At 32.9% G+C, this 22916-nt stretch overlaps 3 protein-coding genes and 1 pseudogene across 6 annotated transcripts; all 4 read right to left on the reverse strand.

Moving 5' to 3' along the window:
- Positions 1 to 837: 837 nt before the first annotated feature.
- Positions 838 to 9400, reverse strand: LOC107002572 (cytochrome c oxidase copper chaperone 1-like). Of its 4 annotated transcripts, none has more exons than XM_015200636.2 (3): positions 9261 to 9400; positions 9077 to 9156; positions 838 to 1506 (listed from the first exon to the last, which is right to left on the reverse strand). In XM_015200636.2, the coding sequence occupies exon 3, from the start codon at positions 1438 to 1440 to the stop codon at positions 1201 to 1203; it is 240 nt and encodes a 79-aa protein (XP_015056122.1). In that variant the 5' UTR covers positions 1441 to 1506; positions 9077 to 9156; positions 9261 to 9400; the 3' UTR covers positions 838 to 1200. The 4 variants fall into 4 exon arrangements, with proteins under 4 accessions (XP_015056122.1, XP_027768169.1, XP_015056124.1 ...); XM_027912368.1 differs by having other exon boundaries at positions 838 to 1452; positions 9077 to 9158; positions 9262 to 9325; XM_015200638.2 differs by lacking the exon at positions 9077 to 9156 and having other exon boundaries at positions 838 to 1452; positions 9261 to 9358.
- A 3118-nt stretch (positions 9401 to 12518) lies between these two features.
- Positions 12519 to 15572, reverse strand: LOC107002573. The gene is made up of 2 exons (XM_015200639.1): positions 15211 to 15572; positions 12519 to 14310 (listed from the first exon to the last, which is right to left on the reverse strand). The coding sequence occupies exon 2, from the start codon at positions 13890 to 13892 to the stop codon at positions 13455 to 13457; it is 438 nt and encodes a 145-aa protein (XP_015056125.1). The 5' UTR covers positions 13893 to 14310; positions 15211 to 15572; the 3' UTR covers positions 12519 to 13454.
- Positions 13163 to 13259, reverse strand: LOC114074557 (annotated as a pseudogene).
- A 1652-nt stretch (positions 15573 to 17224) lies between the features above and the next one.
- Positions 17225 to 21212, reverse strand: LOC107001824 (beta-glucuronosyltransferase GlcAT14A-like). The gene is made up of 5 exons (XM_015199784.2): positions 21112 to 21212; positions 19081 to 20094; positions 18806 to 18881; positions 18589 to 18704; positions 17225 to 17937 (listed from the first exon to the last, which is right to left on the reverse strand). Exons 2-5 carry the CDS (start codon positions 19700 to 19702, stop codon positions 17444 to 17446), a joined length of 1308 nt encoding a protein of 435 aa, XP_015055270.1. The 5' UTR covers positions 19703 to 20094; positions 21112 to 21212; the 3' UTR covers positions 17225 to 17443.
- Positions 21213 to 22916: the final 1704 nt, after the last annotated feature.

Below are 22916 nucleotides of genomic sequence, written 5' to 3' on the forward strand. Positions count from 1 at the left end.
AAATATTCTTATGAATACATTCCATTAAAGGAAACTTTATATTGATATTACAATTTAAGTAGATATAACATACTATTACTTTATATTTCAAGTTACCTTATATTAAAATATTTATACATTATTATACAAAATTAAACCAAAGAATATGAAATAAGTGGGCTAATAAGGTGCTAAAAATTTCTATTTTCAATATATTTATATATATATATATACACACACAAGAAAACACTAACACTATTTTCCTAATAGGCATTTGTTACTACTTGATTCACAAATACTACTTTTAATACTAAGTCGATGTATACTATCAGCTTCTCACATTTATCATAACAACATATTGATATTTGACACGTACGGAAGCCCAATCATACATATGCACTATCAGAATCTTCATAAGAATTCTAGGACGAAGATCGAGTTTAACCCTGATTTACAGTAAGTTGTCAAATTGGTGGCAAAGGTGCTAGGACAGATGGGTGCAACGCTCAGTGAGGAATGTCACAATTATACTTCTAACGATAGATAGAAAAGGTGGGAGAGGGGTTGAGGGACGACAAATGTACAAAAACAAAAACGATGTGACATATTGAGTTAAATATAGGCCCATTATAAACAAATCATTAACACAACCTCCAATCTCGCTTGGCTAGGAGCAAATCACTTTGATATGATGGGATTGATCGATCTACATCAAGATATGTAATTCACAAAAACAATATCAAATCATTAACACAACCTCCAATCTCGTTTGGCTAGGAAAAAACATTTGGATATGGTAGGATTGATCGATCTACATCAAGATGTAATTCACAAAAACAATAACAAGACCAAGAAATGTAATTCACAAAAACAAAAACTACGATACACGAGTTAAATGTAGGCCCATTATGAAAAATAAATAACACAACCTCCGATATCGCTTGGCTAGGGGCAATCACTTGACCAAGGCGGGATTGATCGATCTACATTAAGAAATGTAATTCACAATATATCTAACATTTCCTGCCTAAACAAATCCATTATTCAATTTCCTAGCTTTATTCCTGAACTTTGGATGAACAAAATTCCTCTGTATAAATTATCTGTAAACATTAAGCAATTGAGAGCTTGTATGGTCTCAAAAACAAACTGGGCATTATACAAAAAAATTGTATCTTCGTTTGTCTTTTTTAGTTAGAAATCTGCTTCTATCACTAAATATCAAACCTTGAAGCCTTCAGCTCGAAGACATTTACGATGAGCTTCAATCCATTTCTCACACGCGGATTCACCGTGCTCCACAATGCATTCATCCCTCAGCTTCTTTGTTTCAGGGCAAGCGCAGCAAATCTTCTTCTTTGGCTTTGAATCGGGCATTGTAGATGCGGCTGACTTCTGATCTTTTGGAAGTTTCGACAAGGATATGGTTGTGGATGTATTCTCTATCGGAAGTCCACCCATCGTCAAAGATTACTGGAGTAGTAAGAAATAATGATCAACAACGGCTATCTGAAGGACACTTGAGAACTGAAATACACAATAATATAAGTAAACCAACAGATAGTCTGTTTGGCCAAACTTCTAAAGTCTGCTTATTTTGAAAAGAGTTTTTTGTCAGTGTTTTTCGAGAAAGTACTCCTGGAGAGTAGTAGGGTTGTGTTTGAATAGTCAATTTTATAAACATTTTTGCCAGTAAGCACTTTTAGCTTCCTAAAAACATGACCAAACAAACTAGAAAGGACCAAAATACATGTATAAGAAATGCATTTTCAAATTCAACTCATCAAAACTTCCAGAAGAGGAGAAGAAACCCAAAAGGGTGTCTACCGATAACACTGATAGAACGTCAAATTTAACCAATTTCATCAATCTAATAATCTATTATGGAGTCCACAAAATAGTGTTACTGCACTTACCTTCACTTGAAGTAATCAAGAGCTGATTAAACATGAGCAATCAAGCACAGCTAGTGCTGAAGGAGTCCTTTTTTAGATGCTTAACCACAATTCTTAAGAATATAAGTGGAGAAAGATATTGCAAGTATTAGGATTCCCTTTTTTTCCACATCACTTACATGTCGAACAACATGCACTTGTTATTAAAAGAAATCCTCAATAATCATTAAAAAGATTCTGGTGGGTTCTACACCAGTAAAACAATTTCAAAACATATAGAGCTTCCAGAAACAGAATCTCTTTTTCTATCACACCCACCCCCCTCCCCGCGCTCTTTCGGTACCCTTTTCCAGCTCATAATTCATATCACTACAAAAAGACTCACATCTAAGCGTGCATAAGTTTTTTGGAACCTTTTATATATGAGTTCATCGGTTTACCTAAATGATAATTATATTATCCTAGAAAAAAGAGTTGTCTCATGCGAAGGCTAAAAGATAAGAGAGACAAGCTTTTTCCTGGGGGAAAAAATGTCTGAGAACTATCAGAGTAAAGATTAACTCTAACTGCACCCCAACTATCAAAAAGAGCTTTTCCATTCACCTTTTATTTCATCTTCTATCTAGCCAAATGATAACTAATCTTCCCACTACATAAGTTCTTTCATACTAACATATTTCTACAACAAAGATGTAATCAAAAATACATTCACAAGATACACAAATGAAGTTGTTGATGACATTACAGTTTCGTGCTACATTCTAGCTCAAAGAGCGTTCTCATTTAGGACTTTCAACAATTAACCAATAGTATGCCAAGTGTCAACTAAATTACTAATCATTCCACATGACGTGTCAGACACTATACATAATGAAATAGAAAAGGTGAAGTGAAAATTATTCAACAAAAGAAGTGTGTATTCAGTGATAATTTGTGAGATTTTCTAGCTTTATGAAAAATGCCGCTTTACAATGCAAATTTCCTAATCAGGTGTACTTCAATCAATCAATCAACTACTTCTAAAATCCAAATGGGTAGCGTCAGCTATATGAATCTTCTATATCACTTCTGCTCTTCCATTACGGTCTCCTAAAACAAATTTTACGTACTCTGAAACTAGATGCTCCTTAAAATTAGAGTGCCGTTCAATCAATCACAATTGTAGGGGAAAACACATATGGAGAAGTCATAATTGTTTGAATAACAAATTATTTTCACAGACATTTCTATACTGCAATTAAAAAGGATAAAAAACATCTTCACTTGGGAGAATAATTTGAATTTAAAAATGCTTAAAATGATGAACAGCAGGTGTTCATTGTCCATATTTCAGCAAATAGTGCTGCTGTCTAATTTCCTTAACACAAAACATGGATCAAAATTCAGAACATGATGGAAAAAGAAAAAAAACATTTGGAAGAAACAAAAGAGAATACACTTCTTTGTTTTTTTAATGATAGTGTTATCTGGTCTAGCTTCCGTGCATCTCAACTAATTCCACGAGGTACCTGCTAACTCCCACTAGCAAAGGTATCGAGCAACTTCATCCACCAAGGGCTGACAAAATAGAATGAAATCACCTAATGTTTATTGCCTCTAGTGGGGTTTAAACCTGAGACCTCATGATTTTCAATCCACTTCCTTAACTACTAGGCATCCTTGGGTGCAGAAAGATAATATGTTTCTATAAATTAAGAGCAAAAAAAGATTCTACTGAGCTGGTGTTCTGTGTCATATGAATACGCAATCAATATTTAAAGATTAAGTTTTAAAAGGGTGGTTAGACTGACTATGTTATGTGGGAAAGAGTGTTGGCCAGTCAAAAATTCTCATGTCTAGAAGATGAGAGTAGAATTGATGTAGGATGTTGATGTTGATGTGGATGTGTGAGCATACAAGGAGAGATAAAATTAGGAATGAAGATATTTGGGTCAGGCTTGTGACAAAAGAGAAGAGTGGATGTGCCGGTAAGAAAACACGAGAGGTTGGCTGATTGAAGGCTTGAGGAGGGGTAGAATTAGGCCTAAGAAGTACTAAAATGGGTGATCAGGTAAGACATGACGCAACTTCAACATAAGAGGGTGTGGAGATCAAGGATAAGGATAAATGTTAGTAGGTTGACGAGTGTTCTGCTTTCCTATTTTGCAGCGTATTAGTATTAGTCTTAATTTTTGTATTCTTAGATTTCTATTTCTATCTGTTGATTCCTTAGCCTCGATTACTATTTTCTCTTGTACCGGAAAAATCTTCCCTACCTTCTCAAGGTAATTTTTCAAGTTAGGGGTAAAGTCATAGTACACACTACCTTTCTTACACCTCACTTGTGGGATTACACTGAATTTGTTCTTGTTGCTCAAGAGACAAAAATTACCTCCAACAGCACTAGTGGTTAGCTCAATTAGCAGAGGTTGATGGACTTGTGTCTTAAGCCACAAGTTCAAGCCCTCGACCAAGTGAACTAAACCCACTATTTAAATAAAGAATGCTAAGAGGGGCAAACTCATAATCTTCTGAGTTTCGATGGTTAAGATTAGCTCAAAGTACTGACAAATTTCACAATCATTAAGGTCTGTGTACACTCTAGCCTCCATAGATTGCACTTGTAGTTTTAATATTGTATTACACAATGGACCAATTGATTTCAAATTCCACCTCTGCTCCTAGACATGTATTTCTGACTTTGTTTCATGAGAAAAAATATGTAATCAAAACGCTTAGGGTTCTAGAATCAAAGTGATAAAATTAAATGTTGAAGTTTTTAAAAAAAACATTTAAGTGATCATCGACCAAAAGCGACAATAAAATGTATCAGGTAATTCCATACTAATATATTACATGTCTCTACCTAATAACACCAAACCCAACTAAATTTACTTGCTCGATTTTCGAAGTTCAAACAATATCTAACCATTGTGGATTAAAAAAAGTCATTCGAATAATTGACTACCCAATTGTCATCATAGCCCTCAAATTCAAGCTCTTCTCTTTTCAGAATGAAACTACTCACAAACACCTGACAGTAAATTGAAAATCGTTAGGAAGTACACAATATGCACTCAAACATAAGGATAAGTACATCCCTAAGCTTTAATCGAGTGATAAGAGAGCATGTGCTGTCCAAGTTATGCACACGACGAGGTTCAAAGTTTAAATCTTATCACAAACAAAAGTCTTCTACTTAAGCTATGCACAAAACAAGGTCCCACCCCTCTATTGTTCACTTAAGTAGAAGACTTTTGTTTGTGATCAGATTCAAACTTTGAACCTTGTCGTGTGCATAACTTGCACATCACATGCTCTCTTATCACTCGATTAAAGCCTAGGGATATACTTATCCTTATATTTGAGTGCATATTGTATACTTCCTAACGGTTTTCAATTTACTATCAGGTGGTTGTGAGTAGCTTCATTCCGAAAAGGGAAGAGCCTGAATTTGAGGGCTATGATGACAATTGAGTAGTCAATTATTCGAATGACTTTTTTTAAACCACAATGGTTAGATATTGTTTTAAACTTCGAAAATCGAGCAACTAAATTTAGTTGAGTTTGGTGTTATTTGGTACAAACATGTAGTATATTAGTATGGAATTACCTAATACATTTTATAGACGCTTTTGGTCTATATTCAATTAAATGTTTTTTTTTATAACTTAAATGTTAGTACGTAGTCAAGTGTTCTGTTTTCCTATTCCAATGTATTAGTATTAGTCTTGTATTTTCGTATTCTTAGATTTCTAATTCTATCAGTTTATTCCTTAGCCTCAATTACTGTATTCTTTTGTTTTGTTCTAACTTGTTGCTATTGATGTCTTTTCATTTGTTTTAGGCTGAGGTTCAATTGAAAACATCTTCTCTATCTTTTCAAGGTATGGGCAAGGTTTGCGACACACTACCCTTCTCGAACCCCACATTTGGGATTATACTGGGTTTGTTGTTGTTGCTCAAGAGACGAAAATTACCTCCAACGACCCCAGTGGCTAGCTCAATTAGCAAAGGTTGATGGACTTGTGTCTTTAGGCCACAAGTTCACATTTTTCTTAGTTATTGGCAAGTTTCACGGTCATTAAGGTCTGCGTACACTCTACACTCCATAGATCGCACTACAGCATGGACCAATTGATGTCAAATTCAATCTCTGCTCGTTGGCATCTATTTCTGACTTTGTTTCATTAGAAAAAATAAGTAATCAAAACGCTTAGGGTTCTAAAATCAAAGTAACGGAGCACACAAAAGCACAAATATTGATAAGAGGGTGTGGTGGTCGAAAATAAGGATCTAATGTTAGTAGGTAGTTAAGTGTTTAGTTTTCCTACTCCTAGTGTATTAGTATTAGTCTTGTATTTTCGTATTCTTAGATTCTAATTCTATCAGTTGATTCCTTATAACTGTATTCTCTTGTTTTTGTTTTAACTTGTTGCTATTGATGTCATTTGTTTTGAGCTGAGAATCTATCGAAAACATCTTCTCTACCTTTTCAAGGTATGGGTAAGGTGCGCGTACACACTACCCTTCCCGGACCGCACTTGTGGGATTACACTGAGTATTATGTTGTTGCTCAAGAGACAAAAATTACCTCCAACAGCACTAGTGGTTAGCTCAATTAGCAAAGATTGATGGACTTGTAAGTTCAAGTCCTCAACCAAGTGAACTAAATCCACAATTTAAATAGAGAATGTTAAGAGAGGCGAACTTGTCATCTTCTGAGTTTCGAAGGTTACGATTAGCTCAAAGTACGGGCACATTTCACATTCATTAAGGTCTACGTACACTCTAGCCTTCATAGATTGCACTTGTAGGTTTAATATTGTATTACACAATGGACCAATTGATTTCAAATTCCACCTCTGCTCCTAGACAGGTATTTCTGACTTTGTTTCATGAGAAAAAATATGTAATCAAAACACTTAGGGTTCTAGAATCAAAGTGATAAAATTAAATGTTTAAGTTATAAAAAAAAACATTTAAGTGAACACAGACCAAAAGCGACAATAAAGTATCAGGTAATTCCATACTAATATATTACATGTCTGTACCTAATAACACCAAACCCAACTAAATTTACTTGCTCGATTTTCGAAGTTATCTAACCATTGTGGTTTAAAAAAGTCATTTGAATAATTGACTACCCAATTGTCATCATAGCCCTCAAATTCAGGCTCTTCTCTTTTCAGAATGAAACTACTCACAAACACATGACAGTAAATTGAAAATCGTTAGGAAGTACACAATATGTACTCAAACATAAGTATAAGTACATCTTTAAGCTTTAATCGAGTGATATGAAAGCATGTGATGTCCAAGTTATGCACACGACGAGGTTCAAAGTTTAAATCTTATCACAAACAAAAGTCTTCTACTTAAGCTATGCACAAAACAAGGTCCCACCCCTCTATTGTTCACTTAAGTAGAAGACTTTTGTTTGTGATCAGATTCAAACTTTGAACCTTGTCGTGTGCATAACTTGCACATCACATGCTCTCTTATCACTCGATTAAAGCCTAGGGATATACTTATCCTTATATTTGAGTGCATATTGTATACTTCCTAACGGTTTTCAATTTACTATCAGGTGGTTGTGAGTAGCTTCATTCCAAAAAGGGAAGAGCCTGAATTTGAGGGCTATGATGACAATTGAGTAGTCAATTATTCGAATGACTTTTATTAAACCACCATAGTTAGATATTGTTTTAAACTTCGAAAATCGAGCAACTAAATTTAGTTGAGTTTGGTGTTATTTGGTACAAACATGTAGTATATTAGTATGGAATTACCTAATACATTTTATAGACGCTTTTGGTCTATATTCACTTAAATGTTTTTTTATAACTTAAATGTTAGTACGTAGTCAAGTGTTCTGTTTTCCTATTCCAATGTATTAGTATTAGTCTTGTATTTTCGTATTCTTAGATTTCTAATTCTATCAGTTTATTCCTTAGCCTCGATTACTGTATTCTTTTGTTTTTGTTCTAACTTGTTGCTATTGATGTCTTTTCATTTGTTTTAGGTTGAGGTTCAATCAAAAACATCTCCTCTATCTTTTCAAGGTATGGGCAAGGTTTGCGACACACTACCCTTCTCGAACCCCACATTTGGGATTATACTGGGTTTGTTGTTGTTGCTCAAGAGACGAAAATTACATCCAACGACCCAGTGGCTAGCTCAATTAACAAAGGTTGATGGACTTGTGTCTTTAGGCCACAAGTTCACATTTTTCTTAGTTATTGGCAAGTTTCAAGGTCATTAAGGTCTGCGTACACTCTACACTCCATAGATCGCACTACAACATGGACCAATTGATTTCAAATTCAATCTCTGCTCGTTGGCATCTATCTCTGACTTTGTTTCATTAGAAAAAATAAGTAATCAAAACGCTTAGGGTTCTAAAATCAAAGTGACGGAGCACACAAAAGCACAAATATTGATAGGAGGGTGTGGTGGTCGAAAATAAGGATCTAATGTTAGTAGGTAGTTAAGTGTTCTGTTTTCCTATTCCTAGTGTATTAGTATTAGTCTTGTATTTTCATATTCTTAGATTCTAATTCTAATTCCTTTTAACTGTATTCTCTTGTTTTTGTTTTAACTTGTTGCTATTGATGTCATTTGTTTTGAGCTGAGGTTCTATCGAAAACATCTTCTCTACCTTCTCAAGGTATGGGTAAGGTGAGCGTACACACTACCCTTCCCGGACCGCACTTGTGGGATAACACTGAGTATTATGTTGTTGTTCAAGAGACAAAAATTACCTCCAACACCACTAGTGGTTAGCTCAATTAGCAAAGGTTAATGGACTTGTGTCTTAAGCCACAAGTTCAAGCCCTCAACCAAGTGAACTAAATCCACAATTTCAATAGAGAATGCTAAGAGGGGCGAACTTATCATCTTCTGAGTTTCGATGGTTACGATTAGCTCAAAGTACTGGAAAATTTCACAGTCATTTAAGGTCTGCGTACAGCCTAGCCTCCATAGAGGACACCTGTAGGTTTATTTATGTATTACACAATCGACCAATTGATTTCAAATTCCATCTCTGCTCCTAGGCATACTTTGTTTCATCGGAAAAAATCAGTAATCAAAACACTTAGGGTTCTAAAATCAAAGTGAAGGAGCACACAAAAACACAAATTCAAGGGTTTAATTGACTTATCGGAGTTTAAAATCACAAAAAAAATTCGAATGAAATAGTATGAAGATATGCGGCATACCTTTTTTGCTCCGTCGTTTTTTGCCGGCGTTCGGTTGATTACAGACGGCGATGTATATCTGTTGACAATTGCCTTTCAAACTAATATTTGGGCAAAAACACAAATTCAAGGGTTTAATTGAGTTATCGGAGTTAAAAATCACTAAAAAAACTCGAATGAAATAGTATGAAGATATGCGGCATACCTTTTTTGCTCCGTCGTTCTTCGCCGGCGTTCGATTGATTGCAGACGGCTATGTATATCTGTTGACAATTGCCTTTCAAACTAATATTTGGTTTACCAATGTGCCCCTTTTCCTAGGTTTTTATTTTCATTTTTATTTTTATTTTTTTCATTCGGTATTTGATAATTTTTTGAGATCCTATAAATTAGAATTTTTGTATGACTTAATAATGACGTGATCATTATTATACGTGACGAGCAATGACATGCGGAGATTTAAGATAAATAAGATATGATTCAACAAAAGCGATAAGAATCACGACATACGAGCTCATTGAGGTTGTTTTCTATATTTCGAAGACTCAAACTTGTGGTGATTAGCTCGTCTAGTCTCGAGATCGATTAAAATAAGCATAAAAATGTAATAATTTTTTTAAAAATACTTAAAATTCTTCCGTAATTACGCAATTTCACTTATAACACAAAATAATGTACTAAAGCAATAACCATCCNATATATACCACTATCTCCACTTATAATATTTTTTTGCTTTTTTAATGAAATCTTTTAGATGAAGAAAATGAAATTCTATTTTGGTTCATGTCATCACTTATATTACAAAAAATTCAACTTCCAATCCAAAATTAACATGCAATTAAATATGACGTGGATTCAAATTATTCTAAAAGATTGCAATTTCACCTTATTATATTCTAGTGTAATTCTTTTTTTATACTTCAAGCAATTTTTAATACGTAATAGTCAATTATTTTTATTAAATTACTAATTAATGTTTATAGACTATAGTTATTTATTTATGGAAAAATTATATATAATAGCAAGTTAATAACTTTAAATAAATGGAGTAGCTAGGGTTTGATTTAATTGTGCTCCATAGCAAACGTTTGCAAAAAATTGCCAGACGTCTCTCTCCCAAATATCTCGCTCGCCACTCTCCCCCGGTCTCTCGCTCGCTTCCTCACTTTTTATACAAACACAAATGTATAAAAATTGTTTCTAATTGTATAAAGCAGAGAAAATTGTATACATACATATATTTTTAATCCCCTCTCTCCCCTCTTCCAGATCTCGCTCGCCACTCTCTCAAATCTCGCTCGCCACCCTCACATTTCTCACTTATACAAACAGAAGCGAACTGTATAAATTGTGTTTCTGTTTGTATAAAGCGTGAGAAAATTGTATATACACATGCAAGTACATATATTTTCGTTCTATTATACAATAAAATACTCCCCTGCCCAGTTTCTTTTGCCTTTCTCTCTTTCTCGTTTTATACAATTTTCAAATTGTATCTAATTTCTCTCTTTCTCGTTTTATACAATTCGATTCAATTGTATATTCCTTGTCAAGTCTCTTTTGTCTTTCTCTCTTTCTCATTTTATACAAATTCAAATTGTATATAATTATTCTATATACTTATAATAATATAATTCGTTTTATACACTTCGTTTTTATACCGTTCTCTGCCCAAGTGTCTTTCTCTTTCTTGTTTTATACACTTCGTTTTAAACAATTTGTTCAATTGTATATGTATAGCGAATTATACAGTTTCTATATAATGGAGCGCAATTATGTAAACTTTGCTATACATACAAATATGAGTTTTTTATTTGCTATATGTGAAAGTTGCCCAATTTATTTATCTATTTATGATTTGATTGTGCAAGAATTTTTCACTCATCAATGAATAAAGTATGATTATTCACATTGTGGTCTAAAAGGTCAAAGTAATAATAAATCAAAATTATAAAAAATAAATAATTTTATCTATTTCACGAAATAATTCGAAAACCCAATTAGATAAAATGTCAATTCGAACGAAAGCTAATATAAAAATAAATAAAATAGAATAGTCGGTCAAATTTATTATGTCCAACTTGTGGAAACTTTTGTTGAATTAAAATTTAAACATCATAAATTTACTTTTCTTTTCATTTAATTCTACCGACATAAAATTACTTCAAAAAATTTCAACATCAACTAATGCATATACACATATAAAAAAGTTTAAAAATTTACGCCTATTAATATTATTGAATATCAATAAAAAAAAAAGATGGTTAGATAAATTATTTTTCATGTATCTAACTTTTAGTGAATAAAACTTTCTAATTTTTGTGTATAGAAAATTAAAAATTAAATATCTCGTGAATTAGTGAAGGTGCACGTATGTTAACTCAACGTTCGGACCTATCTAGATGCACCCCTATGGGGTGGGGAGTAGGGCTCACACCTGCAACGTTATTGTAGGAAATAATACGAGAGATAGAAGAACTATCATCAATATCGAAGTTAAAAATTTTGTTAACGATATTTAAAATTTTAATATATTTATCTCTAAAACAAACTTGTTAAAATATATACATACAATATTTTTTTCAATAAGTATTCGAGTCACCAATGAATTTACAGATGAGGTCATATATAGTGAAAAAGACTTGTTGATATTCAATCAAGAAACTTATCATATGTTAGGTGGACCAATGTATCAAACAAATTCAGCTAAGAAGGGGACCAACAAAAGATGCCCCATGTTGAGTTCAAGTGGAAAATTTGGAGGGACTTTTAACTCGGGATATGATCGTCTTGTGTTTTTTGGAATAAACTGGACGATAAATATTCATTCATGTTCTTTATGAGTTGATTAAGTAATCTTCACATTCCCAATTCAGTTTTTCTAGCGCTCCTCAATTTAACTAGAGAACTAAAAACTATAATAAAATTATTAGCTAAAAAAGACTGTAAGTCAATCTGAGTCGAGTTGATATTAACCAAACAAATAGCTCCCTTTGCCATGCAAAGATATTTCAGTAGAGAAAGATAGAAAAACGAGACCGTTGTTGATTAAAAAAAGACTCTAAAGATGCCCTAGGGTTGAGTTATAGGGGCAAAAGCTAAGAAACTTGTGATTCAGATCACATATTTGAATATGCTCGATACGATCAGAACCTAATATTAAGTCAAGAAAAATAATTATAGCAAACCCATTATTCTCGAGTTTCAAAAGCTATAATTGATCTAGGAAGTTGGCCTAAAAAAATTAAAAATAGAGGGACCCAACTAAAGATTCATAAGGATTGAGTCATAGGGTCTCTATTAATCAAAGCCACTAGCATTGAATATTCATAAAGCAGGTTAATTAAGCCTTATATTATTGACAATGTATCACATAACAAGACAAAGTGATCAATCACACATATTCAAATCAGAAATAAATACAACTTTATAGAAAAGTAAGGGCAACTTGATGGACAAAGCATCCGAAAGAACCGCATCCCAAGAAAGGATATTATGTAGATATTACACATAACTTATAGGTTACACGAAGAGAACAAAACATCCTCTTTTAACAAAATTTGATGAAAGAATCACATCTCAATAAAGGATATGATGTAGACATCCTATCGTAATAGGAACCGTCAGTGACTACTTTTATAGTTTGAACACATAACTTATAGGTTACGCGAGGAGAACTTTACTGCTTCAGAGCTCCAAATCAAGTCTTGAAGTATAGAAAGTTAGAAGTCCAAACAAAAAGCCAACATCAGGAGATCACAAACACTTCTATCAACAGAAACTTACACAAGTAAATGAAGCACTTTACAAGAATTGTCCACAAAAAAAGAAAAGGAAGAAAGTACTATACAAGATAGAAGCAAAGAAGCACAATCTGGTTGTGTTTCAAAACCAAACTTCTTGCAAAGTAGCTTACCTATAACTCAAGTAATAACAACCAGATTTCAGTCTGCAAACTTTCAGATTCTTTAGCCAAATCCAACTAGTTCGGAATTGCGATGTAGTTGATTGATACTTGAACAAAGACAGTTTTTTTCATCTAAACATCTAAATATGGATTGTGGACTCAAATGTGTGTCCCTTCAAGGCAGGAAAATTGCAACACGAAGACTAATGATATGTTTCTTGATTTGTTCATGTCATCCTCACCATGCTGATCTTCTCTGTATCGTTCAAATTTCAACATCGACTAATCATACTTCTCTCTTCAAGAATGCACAAGAAAGAAAACCCCAAGAAAGTCCTAAAACAATGTCAGCGACAGCGACAAGATCCATATATGAAACAAAGGAAGTAAGGCAACATAAGACTAATCACACTTTTCTTTGATTTGTTTGTGTCATCCTTGAACAAGGGATCATGCTAATCTTCTTTGTATCGTCCCTCGAAGGAACGAGGACTAATCATATTTCTCTCTCCAAGAATACACAAGAAAGAAAACCCAAGAAAGTCCTAAAGCAATGTCAGCAACAACCAATCTTAGCCAATCGTGTCCGAGATCCTCCTCAAGCTTCCTCTCAAAGTAAATTCTCCAAACAGCCATAGCTATATGGAGGAGGACACATCCCTTAGCAAAGAAATTGTGAAACTCTCTGTCTTTAACAAATGCCACCATGAACAAGAAAAAACCAATGGCAAATAAAAGCAGACCAGAGAATGAATCTGATGTTTGGATTATCAATTGGTCATGGGGTGTCGATCCAAAAAGCTTACTCGCGCGCTCTCTTCCATGGCTAAATATAAACACCTCATTGCTATAAAACATCATCAAAGCTCCAGAAGTTAAGGCCACTATAGAATGAAGTATACACAAGAGGAAAAAACCAGATGACCCCATTTGATCTCTTTGAAACACCCAAAAGTATCTCCTTTTTTAACACACCAAAGCTTCAATCTTTGTACAACAACGAGAACAACTACGCCTCAGTTACGAACAAGTTGTGGTCGGGTATATGAATGCTACTTCTTGATTATACTATATAAGAGGAAAAAACTATATGACCCTATTGATTATTTGAACCAATACCCAAAATTATCTACTCCTTTTAGCTCACCAAAGCTTCAATCTTTATACAAGAATAACAAAAACTATGACTCAATCCCAAACAAGTTGAGGTCGCTAAATGAATCCTCACTTCTTCTTTTAAGTTCATATCATACTAAATAATAGGAAAAATCCAGATGGCTTCCTTTCATCACTTGAAACACCCAAGTTTCTCTCTTTTTTTAGCTCTCAAAAGCTTCAATTTCTATGCCTGGAGAATACATAAGAGGGAAACATACAGATTACACTTTTGATCACTTGAAACACCCAAAGTTAGTTTAAACTCAAAAGCTTCAAGATTAATGAGTGGAGAATACATATATAAGAGTTATATGAATCCAGATTGACCCTATTGATTATTTCAAACAATACCAAAAATTACCTCCTTTTTTAGCTCTCCAAAGGTTCATTTTTTCAATACATAAAGAGGACAAACTACAGATGAACCAACTGATCATTTCAAACAATACACAAAATTACCTCCTTTAAGCTCACCCAAAGGTTGAACATTTATGAGTGGATAATACATAAGAAGAACAAAAAAACTAGATGACCCCTTTTGATTAGTTCAAACACCCCAAAATTCTCACTTTTTCAGCTAATTAAATATTCATTTTAGGCACAAAAACATCTTCAAGATTCACACAGGTACAAAACAATGAATCACTTAGATTTGGCCACCTATTCACAAGAACACACAAAACATAACAGTGAAACTTTTTAAACCAAATGTTGAAAGAATGAGTTTTTCCTCAATTCTCAAGAACCCCATCAAACAAGAACAGTAAAAAAGACTAACCAAATGTTCAAAAGAATTGAGTTTTTCCTCAATTCTCAAGAACCCCATCAAACAAAAATAGTAAAAAACACTAACCAAATATTAAAAAGAAAGAGTTTTTTCTCAATTTTCAACAACCCCATAAACCAAAACAGTGAAAAACACTAACCAAATGTTCAAAAGAAAGATTTTTTCCCTCAATTCTCAAGAACCCCATAAACCAAAACAGTGAAAAAGACTAACCAAATGTTCAAAAGAAAGACCTTTTCCACAAATCACAACAAACCCAGAAAATAAATTGTCCAAAAAAGGATAAATCATTAACATATATACCTGAAAAGAGATCACTCTGGTATATGAACAACAGGATTTTGGTCCATTTACAGTTCTCCAAATGTCAATTTTTAAGAATTTGTGACTGATCTGGATGAAAGATTAGACAGACAGATGGACTTCAAGATTTAGAGAGATAAAAGAAGGCTTTGGATCCAAAAACCCAAATTCTCAAACAGCTGGAAAGTGATGGAAGGCAAGGAATATGGAAGAGATATTTCTTTTTTCTTCTTTTTCATATATTTTATAGAGAGTGTGTAAAAAAAAGAACATAAAATCTTATTACAAACAAATACCATATCTGTTTTGATTGTTACTTCTGATGTCTCAATTTTTATATCATATTTAGAATTCTAAAATTTAAATTGATTTATTTTTGATCGTAAGTTTTTTTCATATACTTTTATAATATATTGGATTGTCAATAAGTGTAATTTATAATTTTTCTTTTTACGTAATTTACAAATACATAAAAAAAAGTTTAATCTTTTATAAAAAATATTTCACGCGTAAATTCTCAATTTGATTCTCGAAAAAAAATGATATGTGTCATATAAATTGGGATATAGGAAATATTATTTTCTGTTGTATTATAATTTTTCTTTTGACGTAATTTACGAATATATAAATTTTATTTTTAAAAAATTAAATATTTCATGTGTAAACTCTTAGTTTGACTTTCGAAAAAATGAAATTTGCCATTTATATTGCGACAGAAAAAATATTATTTTTCGTTGTATTGTATAATTAAATTTGTTATTATATAATGGTAAAAGTCTAATTTTATAAAATAACTTATTTGATAGGATAACATTGTTTCTTTTATTTTTCGTTGTAATAAAGTTAGAAGTTCTTTCAATAAAAGTTTTTCTACCTCGGATTCGGAGAGACAATGATAAGCACTATGTAGGCTTTACTCTCTTCATTATTCATTTTATGAGATTTAGCTACATATGTTATTGCTATTATCTTTGTTTGTTATAATTTTACTATGTACTTTATCTCTCTCGTAGATTATCGTCTATTCAAAGATTATATTTTTTAAAATAATATCATATCATATAATATAATAAATACGATATAATATACTATGAAATGGTACGTGTGAGTGTAGGGACGGTTACTAATGCTAGAATATATTTTTTTTCTATTTATATACAAACAAAAAAAGATAAAATCTTTGGTGTAAATTAAACGTTTTTTCTATTTTTCTCATTTTGTTCTTTTTTTTGCATTATCTTTTTCCTTTTTTTTTTGTTTCTTATTTTTAATTAGTGGTGATTATGTGATGTAGTAATTAAAGGGATTAATTGCACTTAATTCTTGATAAAATTTTAATTTATTTCTCGTGAGATTTGACTAAGTACATACCCCTCAAATAATTGAATTATTAATTTTCTATCACTTTCCTTGTGAATATTCATATATTTATTTTTATTATTTTATAAATAGTTAAAATACAATATATTTTAAATATGAAATAACTAAACACACATATTTTAATTAATTAAATATATTAATATGTTAAAAGGCAAAACAATCTTGAAGTCATGGGCTTACATGATCTACTATAATATTCATGGTTTTGGATTATATTATTTTCAATTATTTTACTTTCTTTAAAGTGATGAAATACAATTATTTGTAGATATCTTTTAAAAATTATTTTAAATGACTAGTTAACTCTTGAATTCAAGCACTTAAGAATGGAAAAAAATTGTTAAGAGTACTATTTGCAAAATTGGAGCTTGTATTACGTGAATTCGAATAATCAGACTCTTATATAAATATCAAACATCGATGTGAAAAACAAAAAAATAATAATAGTTAGCAATGCTTCTTGCGTGTGAATAAATTAATGAAATGTATTATATATGTTAGCAATTGTTGGTTAACAATCGCTCTTGTGTGAATAGCCATGGTGTGCAGAGCCCACATTGGAGTTCCGACTAAATCCGAATTGCGTTGTGCACCACAATCCGAAATAGCCATTTCATCTAAAAGAGGGAGAATGTAGTATAACATTTGTGAATCAAAACGGATTTAAGTTATTTACACTACCAGTACACGTAATATAACTAACATTTTCCGAAAACCAAAACTTAGTACAATGGGCAATACTTATTGATTTGGATCTCTGAATGAACTTTATACTCTTTTTGATCATAAAATCAAAGGAAAAGTATGTAACATCCGATAAAATTAGAACGATACAGGTAACAAAAGAAAAGGTCTACTTACATTGATTCTGACTAGCTGTATCAACTAATCTATCGATGAGACGTCTTAGCCTCTGAGCCCCTGGCCCGGGTCTTAGCTTTTTCGGGTTCCCAACTTTTGAACAAGGTGGATTCCCCGCGCACCAACCACCCGGGGTGAAGGTACCATTCACCCTGTGTAGAAACTCTTGATCAATCTTGTCCATAACTAGATCATCACTCTTGAATTTTCGCGCAAATGCAGCGCCACTTGCTATCATTTTTCCAATGTCATTGAGTGATAGAATGTGTGGATGTTGTTTTGGTGGAACATCCCAAGATATATAGTGTAAGTCATGGTTAATAACTGTTGATGAAAACTCAGGAGCATTGCAGATAACTGTTTGAAAATAGCCTTCTGGAGAGGACACGAAATTCGAGTAGTACATAAGTAGAGTCCTTGGAAGATTATCCCAACCCCATACGCAATACTCTATAAACGCGCGTGACAACACTGTCCAAGCTGAGCCTGTTACAAAATTTGTCACGTGATCAGTGAGGATTCATATAGCCGACTACTCCAGGCAGAATGGTGCAGATCTAGGGTGGAGCTACAGGCCTATGTTGCCTGGATACTCCAAAAGTAGTGCGTCTTTTGGAGAATCTGTCATGAGTGTGGAAACATTTTTGGAGAGTCGGAGCAACATAAGCTTAGGCTAGACCATGTATTTGTGTTTACGAAAATCTACTTAATATATATCAGATCAGAGCTAGTAAACCGCCTATTTTAGGATCCAGAATCCATAAACTCAAAATCCTAACTCTGTCTCCGACCATATCATATAGTTCATATTCTAACAAAGTCATTTCCATATATACATTTGATTGGTAAATTTGCTTAGTCGTGAGTTGCATATATGCAAAATTTATCATCAATTCATCAAACGACGATACTAAGTATGCATATCGATCACATCCAAAGATTGCAGACGAGTGCCAACTGCGTCTTAACATGGTACCAATAGTTTAGTTTCTTTACTACAACAGCTCAAAAGGTTATGGTATCAAACATGTATGTTGACGTTACGTAGCACATTCTACTTGCATTTGTAAGGCGTAAATATCAGCAAACATGTTCAAGAAGGCTAAAAGTATTCAGATTTAGCATTTAAAATCTTACCAGTAAAGAGTTTAAAGGCTGTGGGAAGAGTTCTCCTTGGTGCAACCCAAAATATATCAGACTTAGTATTCTGATACAGCCCGGGGTCTATGATAAGCGGCATTGCCCTTTCCGACCTGCAATAGGATAAATCGAGTGACATAAAAGTTAACGAATGAGCTACAAATACAGACAAAGAACAAGTCAAGAAACTCGGTGAACTTATAGGGGAACATACTCTTTCCATCTCAACCGGCTGGTGTGCTCAACAAAGTTAAAGTCGCGTTTTACTTGAGAAAACATGTAGAGAAGATCTGTAAAGCAATAGAATAAATCACATTTCACCTTCAAGTAAAGAATAAATGGTCAGAACATACTATTTCTAGCTATGTTGCTCGGATTCTGCAAAAATGTTGACAAGAGTATGTCGGATCCCCCAAAAGTAGTACATTCTTGGAGGATTTTGAAGAGTACGAGCAACATAATTGTCTAGTATGAGAGTTGAAAACTAACCATCTTGAGTTAGCAGGGGATAGTCGGAAGCACTCAGGTTGATAAACCAATCCCAGTCCGTATACTTCTTCAAGAGAATAGAGGCGGCATGTAGAGTGTTAGCGACCATGGTTGGACCCCGGTATGTCACCATGTTTGCTTTCGTAATCATGTGTACGTTTCCAATCTTGGCGAAAACAGATTCATTTGCAATTCTTGAAGCAAGCTCTAGTCTCTCCTCTGCTGCTGATTTTAAGTCCAGATGAACGATGTAGTAATTCCACGGATGATATATCGATTTCAGCGTTCTCCAAAGCTGATTCAGTTCACCTTTTGATCCGGATATCAAATAAGCAAAACGCGGAGCAGCAGGAGGAGGAGGAGGAGGAGAAGGTGGCGGAGGAGGTGGAGAAGGTGAAGGAGGCGGAGGTGGACTTGGAGCTTGCTGAACTTTTACTTCATTAATATACGGGCTAGTTTGATTCTCCATAACACAAGATGGGAAAATCGAGAAGACTGAATTGATCGAATGCAACGAGGAAATGAGGCCTAAGTCGAAGGAGGTTACAAGAAGGAAAATAAACACAAGTGAGCTTATAATAAGAGGAAACAACCATCTTTTCTCCGCGTTCAACGACCTCATAGCTAGACCTTATCATGTAAGCTGACAAATGAATCTCTTTTCTCTTCTCTCAAGTCTACAACGAACAAAAACCAGAGAGGCAGGGTCCGAACATACCTAATAAAAGCTTCAACAGATGTACAGTCCGCTACTTTTGACCACTCGTCCCCTTCAGTATATCCCTGAAGGAATGATTGACAATAGGTGGATGACCCGCCTCCGTGATCTCAACACAGGAAGTGGAATCCAACGGTTTATCAACGATTCGTTCACTCTGCCTTACTAGCTTCCTTCACTACCACTCAACTCTCATTTACTAGGCAATCGCGAACTAAAAGCCCCCTCGAGCCCCTCGAACCAAACGAATTGCCTTCTTCAAAATGATCCCCTTATCTTATACATCTCTGCATATTCTGTTGAAATCAAAAGCAACAAAATCAAATGTCAACATCAACAATAGTTTAAACTAAAATGGTGAAAGAAAATTTCTTCAATAAACCCTTAAACTGTCCATGAGCTAAAAGTTGGTAGAAAGACAAAACAAAACTCTTGCAATTGTAAACATTGACGGAGCCAGGATATTCACTAACGGAATTCAATATATAAAAAAGTAAATGCACAAAGAAGCCATGGGGATTCAACATACAATATGTATACATACATAAAAAAATAAACATATTTAATGTAATTTTTCGACGAAGATGTGTCAATAGACTCCCCTTCGGCTAATAGTGCAACTATACAATATTGCAAGATAATCTCTCACCCAAGGGTACGGTATGGCTAGTGATCAATGAAGTATGATTTAAGTACCGTAAGCTACAGAGTTACTCGATATCTGTGCTGATGGGAGATACCCTGAGGTATAGGGTGTTGAATTAGTCGATATGATTGCAAGCTTTCCCAGACACCACGATTATAAAAAAAAGACGAAAAACAAGAATCTATTCAACTATACTATATTACAATGGTGGATATCCAAATGAATTTTGATTTTTATATTTATATATAAAAAGAAAAAAAAAAGTAAACATCCAAATGAATCTTTTTAGCAGAAAAAGGCCAGAAATGTAAACATCAAGGACTGCATTATCAAACAAATAAAAAACATAGGCCAATATTATTGTCCTAAGCTAATAAATTAAAAAAAATTCAGATTTGCAATTTTTCTAAAACCCCAAAAGGGGTAGGAAAAAAGAGAATCTAATATAATAATTCCAGAAAAAAAATATACTAATTACATAAAATCATATACACACATAATTTTCATGCAATTCGAGTTCGAATTATCGCCATTACTGTTTATATACTGGATCTGCCTCTATCGGTATTTACAAAAAAAAACATGTAAAATGTACAATACATAGAGAAAAAAAAATCAAATTTACATAAAATTTAACAGAATGATTTATTTTTTTTATAAAAAATACCTTTATATTGGAAAATAAAATGATGAATGAAAATTGATGTGAAAGAGAAGAAGATCCCACTTCAGTTTGGTGTTTTTCTTTGAGCTATTTTCTGTTAACTGATTTCCGTGAAAACATATTAAACAATTTATGTATATTTTAATATAATTAATGCATAATTAATTTGATTTTGTAAATTAAGAGTGTGGTCTGTGCAAACGAAAATAAATGAATATATTACTTATTTTATTTTTATTTTCGATATGTATCATCAAAAAATTAAGGGAAAAGGGTCTGATATACCCCTTAACTTTGTCATTTGGAGCTGATATACCCCTCGTTATAAAAGTGGCTCATATATGTCCTTACCGTTATACAAACGGCTCACATATACCCCTGCCGTTCCAAAATGGCTCACATATACCCTTCATTTAACGGAAGTTAAAAAATTAATTTTAAATTTATATTTATTACTTCTATTTTTTAAAAAAAAATTATTTAGGGGTATATATGATTCATCTATCAAAGTTCAAGGTATATTTTAATTTTTTCATACATAAATTATTTTTTGGCTTCTTTTATTATAATTATTTGAGTTTTTTATTCTTATTTTGTTTTTGTCTTTCATTGCTTAGTTTAAAGAAAAAAAATTTAAATTATTTTTTCTGTGTGTATTGTAATTTAATTTCGTATTCGAAAAAAAAATTTGGTCATCTACAATAAGTTTTACAAGAATATTAGTGAAACATAAATAAATTTGATTATCAAAATAATAATTATAGATTAGTCATTGAAACAAAAAAAGTCAAAAAAAAATGTTTGACGAGGATTAAATTTACTCATATGGGATTATATTTTTTAGAAAAAAGTAATAAAAATTTAGATTAAAATTATTTTTTTCATTTCCGTTAGAGGAAAAGGGTATATGTGAGCCATTTGTTTACAAGTAAGGGTATATATGAGCCACTTTCATAACTAGGGGTATATCAGCTCTAAATGACAAAGTTGAGGGGTATATCAGACCCTTTTCCCAAAAATTAATATATATAATCTAGAGAAAAAACTATGGGAGGTGATGGGGTGGTAGGGACTATAGGAGTGAGGGTGAAGATCGATGAGGTAGGGAGCATACGGAATGTCACTTATAAAATTTATTTTTTCGGATATTAGAAAACTCGATCATTCTCCAGTAACATTTAAGTTATTCATTTTAATTTAGTGTAGTTTCAATGTTTTGACATTTGCTTATAAATATGTCATCTATATCACACCCCTTTTGTATAATAAGAATGATTTATTTCGTACGCGATAAAATCATACCTATTTATAACAATGATAATGTTTTACTATAACGATTCGACTTATTTCACTTTATGTTATATGTTCTCTACAATACCACCTCACTATGGATGTCAAAAAATAATAATCCAATGCTATTATATTAACTGACATATTGCACTAAATTGCTACTTTATGTCAGATTCTTAAAAAATGCATTATTTTTTTAAAGATTCAACATGCATCCAGCGATATCTTTCAAAAATTCGAGCAACATAGCTGAACAACATTTCCATCCGTGTATGATTCAAGTCCACAATGAATTTCGATTAATTGAATCCATCGTCCATGTATTGAGCCTCTTCAAACCAAGTTTATTGACATCGACAATGATCCCTCTAGAACGCGGCTAGATCGATAAGATAACAGTAACCACATATACGATTATGCACATGGCGGGAAGGTCTTTATACACCTCACCTTCACTAAAAATCCTATTTGTGAGATTACACTGAATATGTTGGTATATAAAGGGGGTTTGTTGGGGG

The sequence above is a fragment of the Solanum pennellii genome, chromosome 10 (genome assembly GCF_001406875.1).
Source record: "Solanum pennellii chromosome 10, SPENNV200".
In the NCBI taxonomy this organism is placed as follows: domain Eukaryota; kingdom Viridiplantae; phylum Streptophyta; class Magnoliopsida; order Solanales; family Solanaceae; genus Solanum; species Solanum pennellii.

What these genes read in the sequence shown, in the direction of transcription:
- LOC107002572 (XM_015200636.2), bottom strand. Translation starts at nt 1,440, where the DNA reads ATGGGTGGACTTCCGATAGAGAATACATCCACAACCATATCCTTGTCG.
- LOC107002573 (XM_015200639.1), bottom strand. Translation starts at nt 13,892, where the DNA reads ATGGGGTCATCTGGTTTTTTCCTCTTGTGTATACTTCATTCTATAGTG.
- LOC107001824 (XM_015199784.2), bottom strand. Translation starts at nt 19,702, where the DNA reads ATGAGGTCGTTGAACGCGGAGAAAAGATGGTTGTTTCCTCTTATTATA. An exon ending in TCCCCTGCTAACTCAAGATG is followed by an intron (nt 18,882 to 19,080) that starts GTTAGTTTTCAA and finishes ATTGCTTTACAG; the next exon opens with ATCTTCTCTACATGTTTTCT. An exon ending in AGCCGGTTGAGATGGAAAGA is followed by an intron (nt 18,705 to 18,805) that starts GTATGTTCCCCT and finishes ATCCTATTGCAG; the next exon opens with GTCGGAAAGGGCAATGCCGC.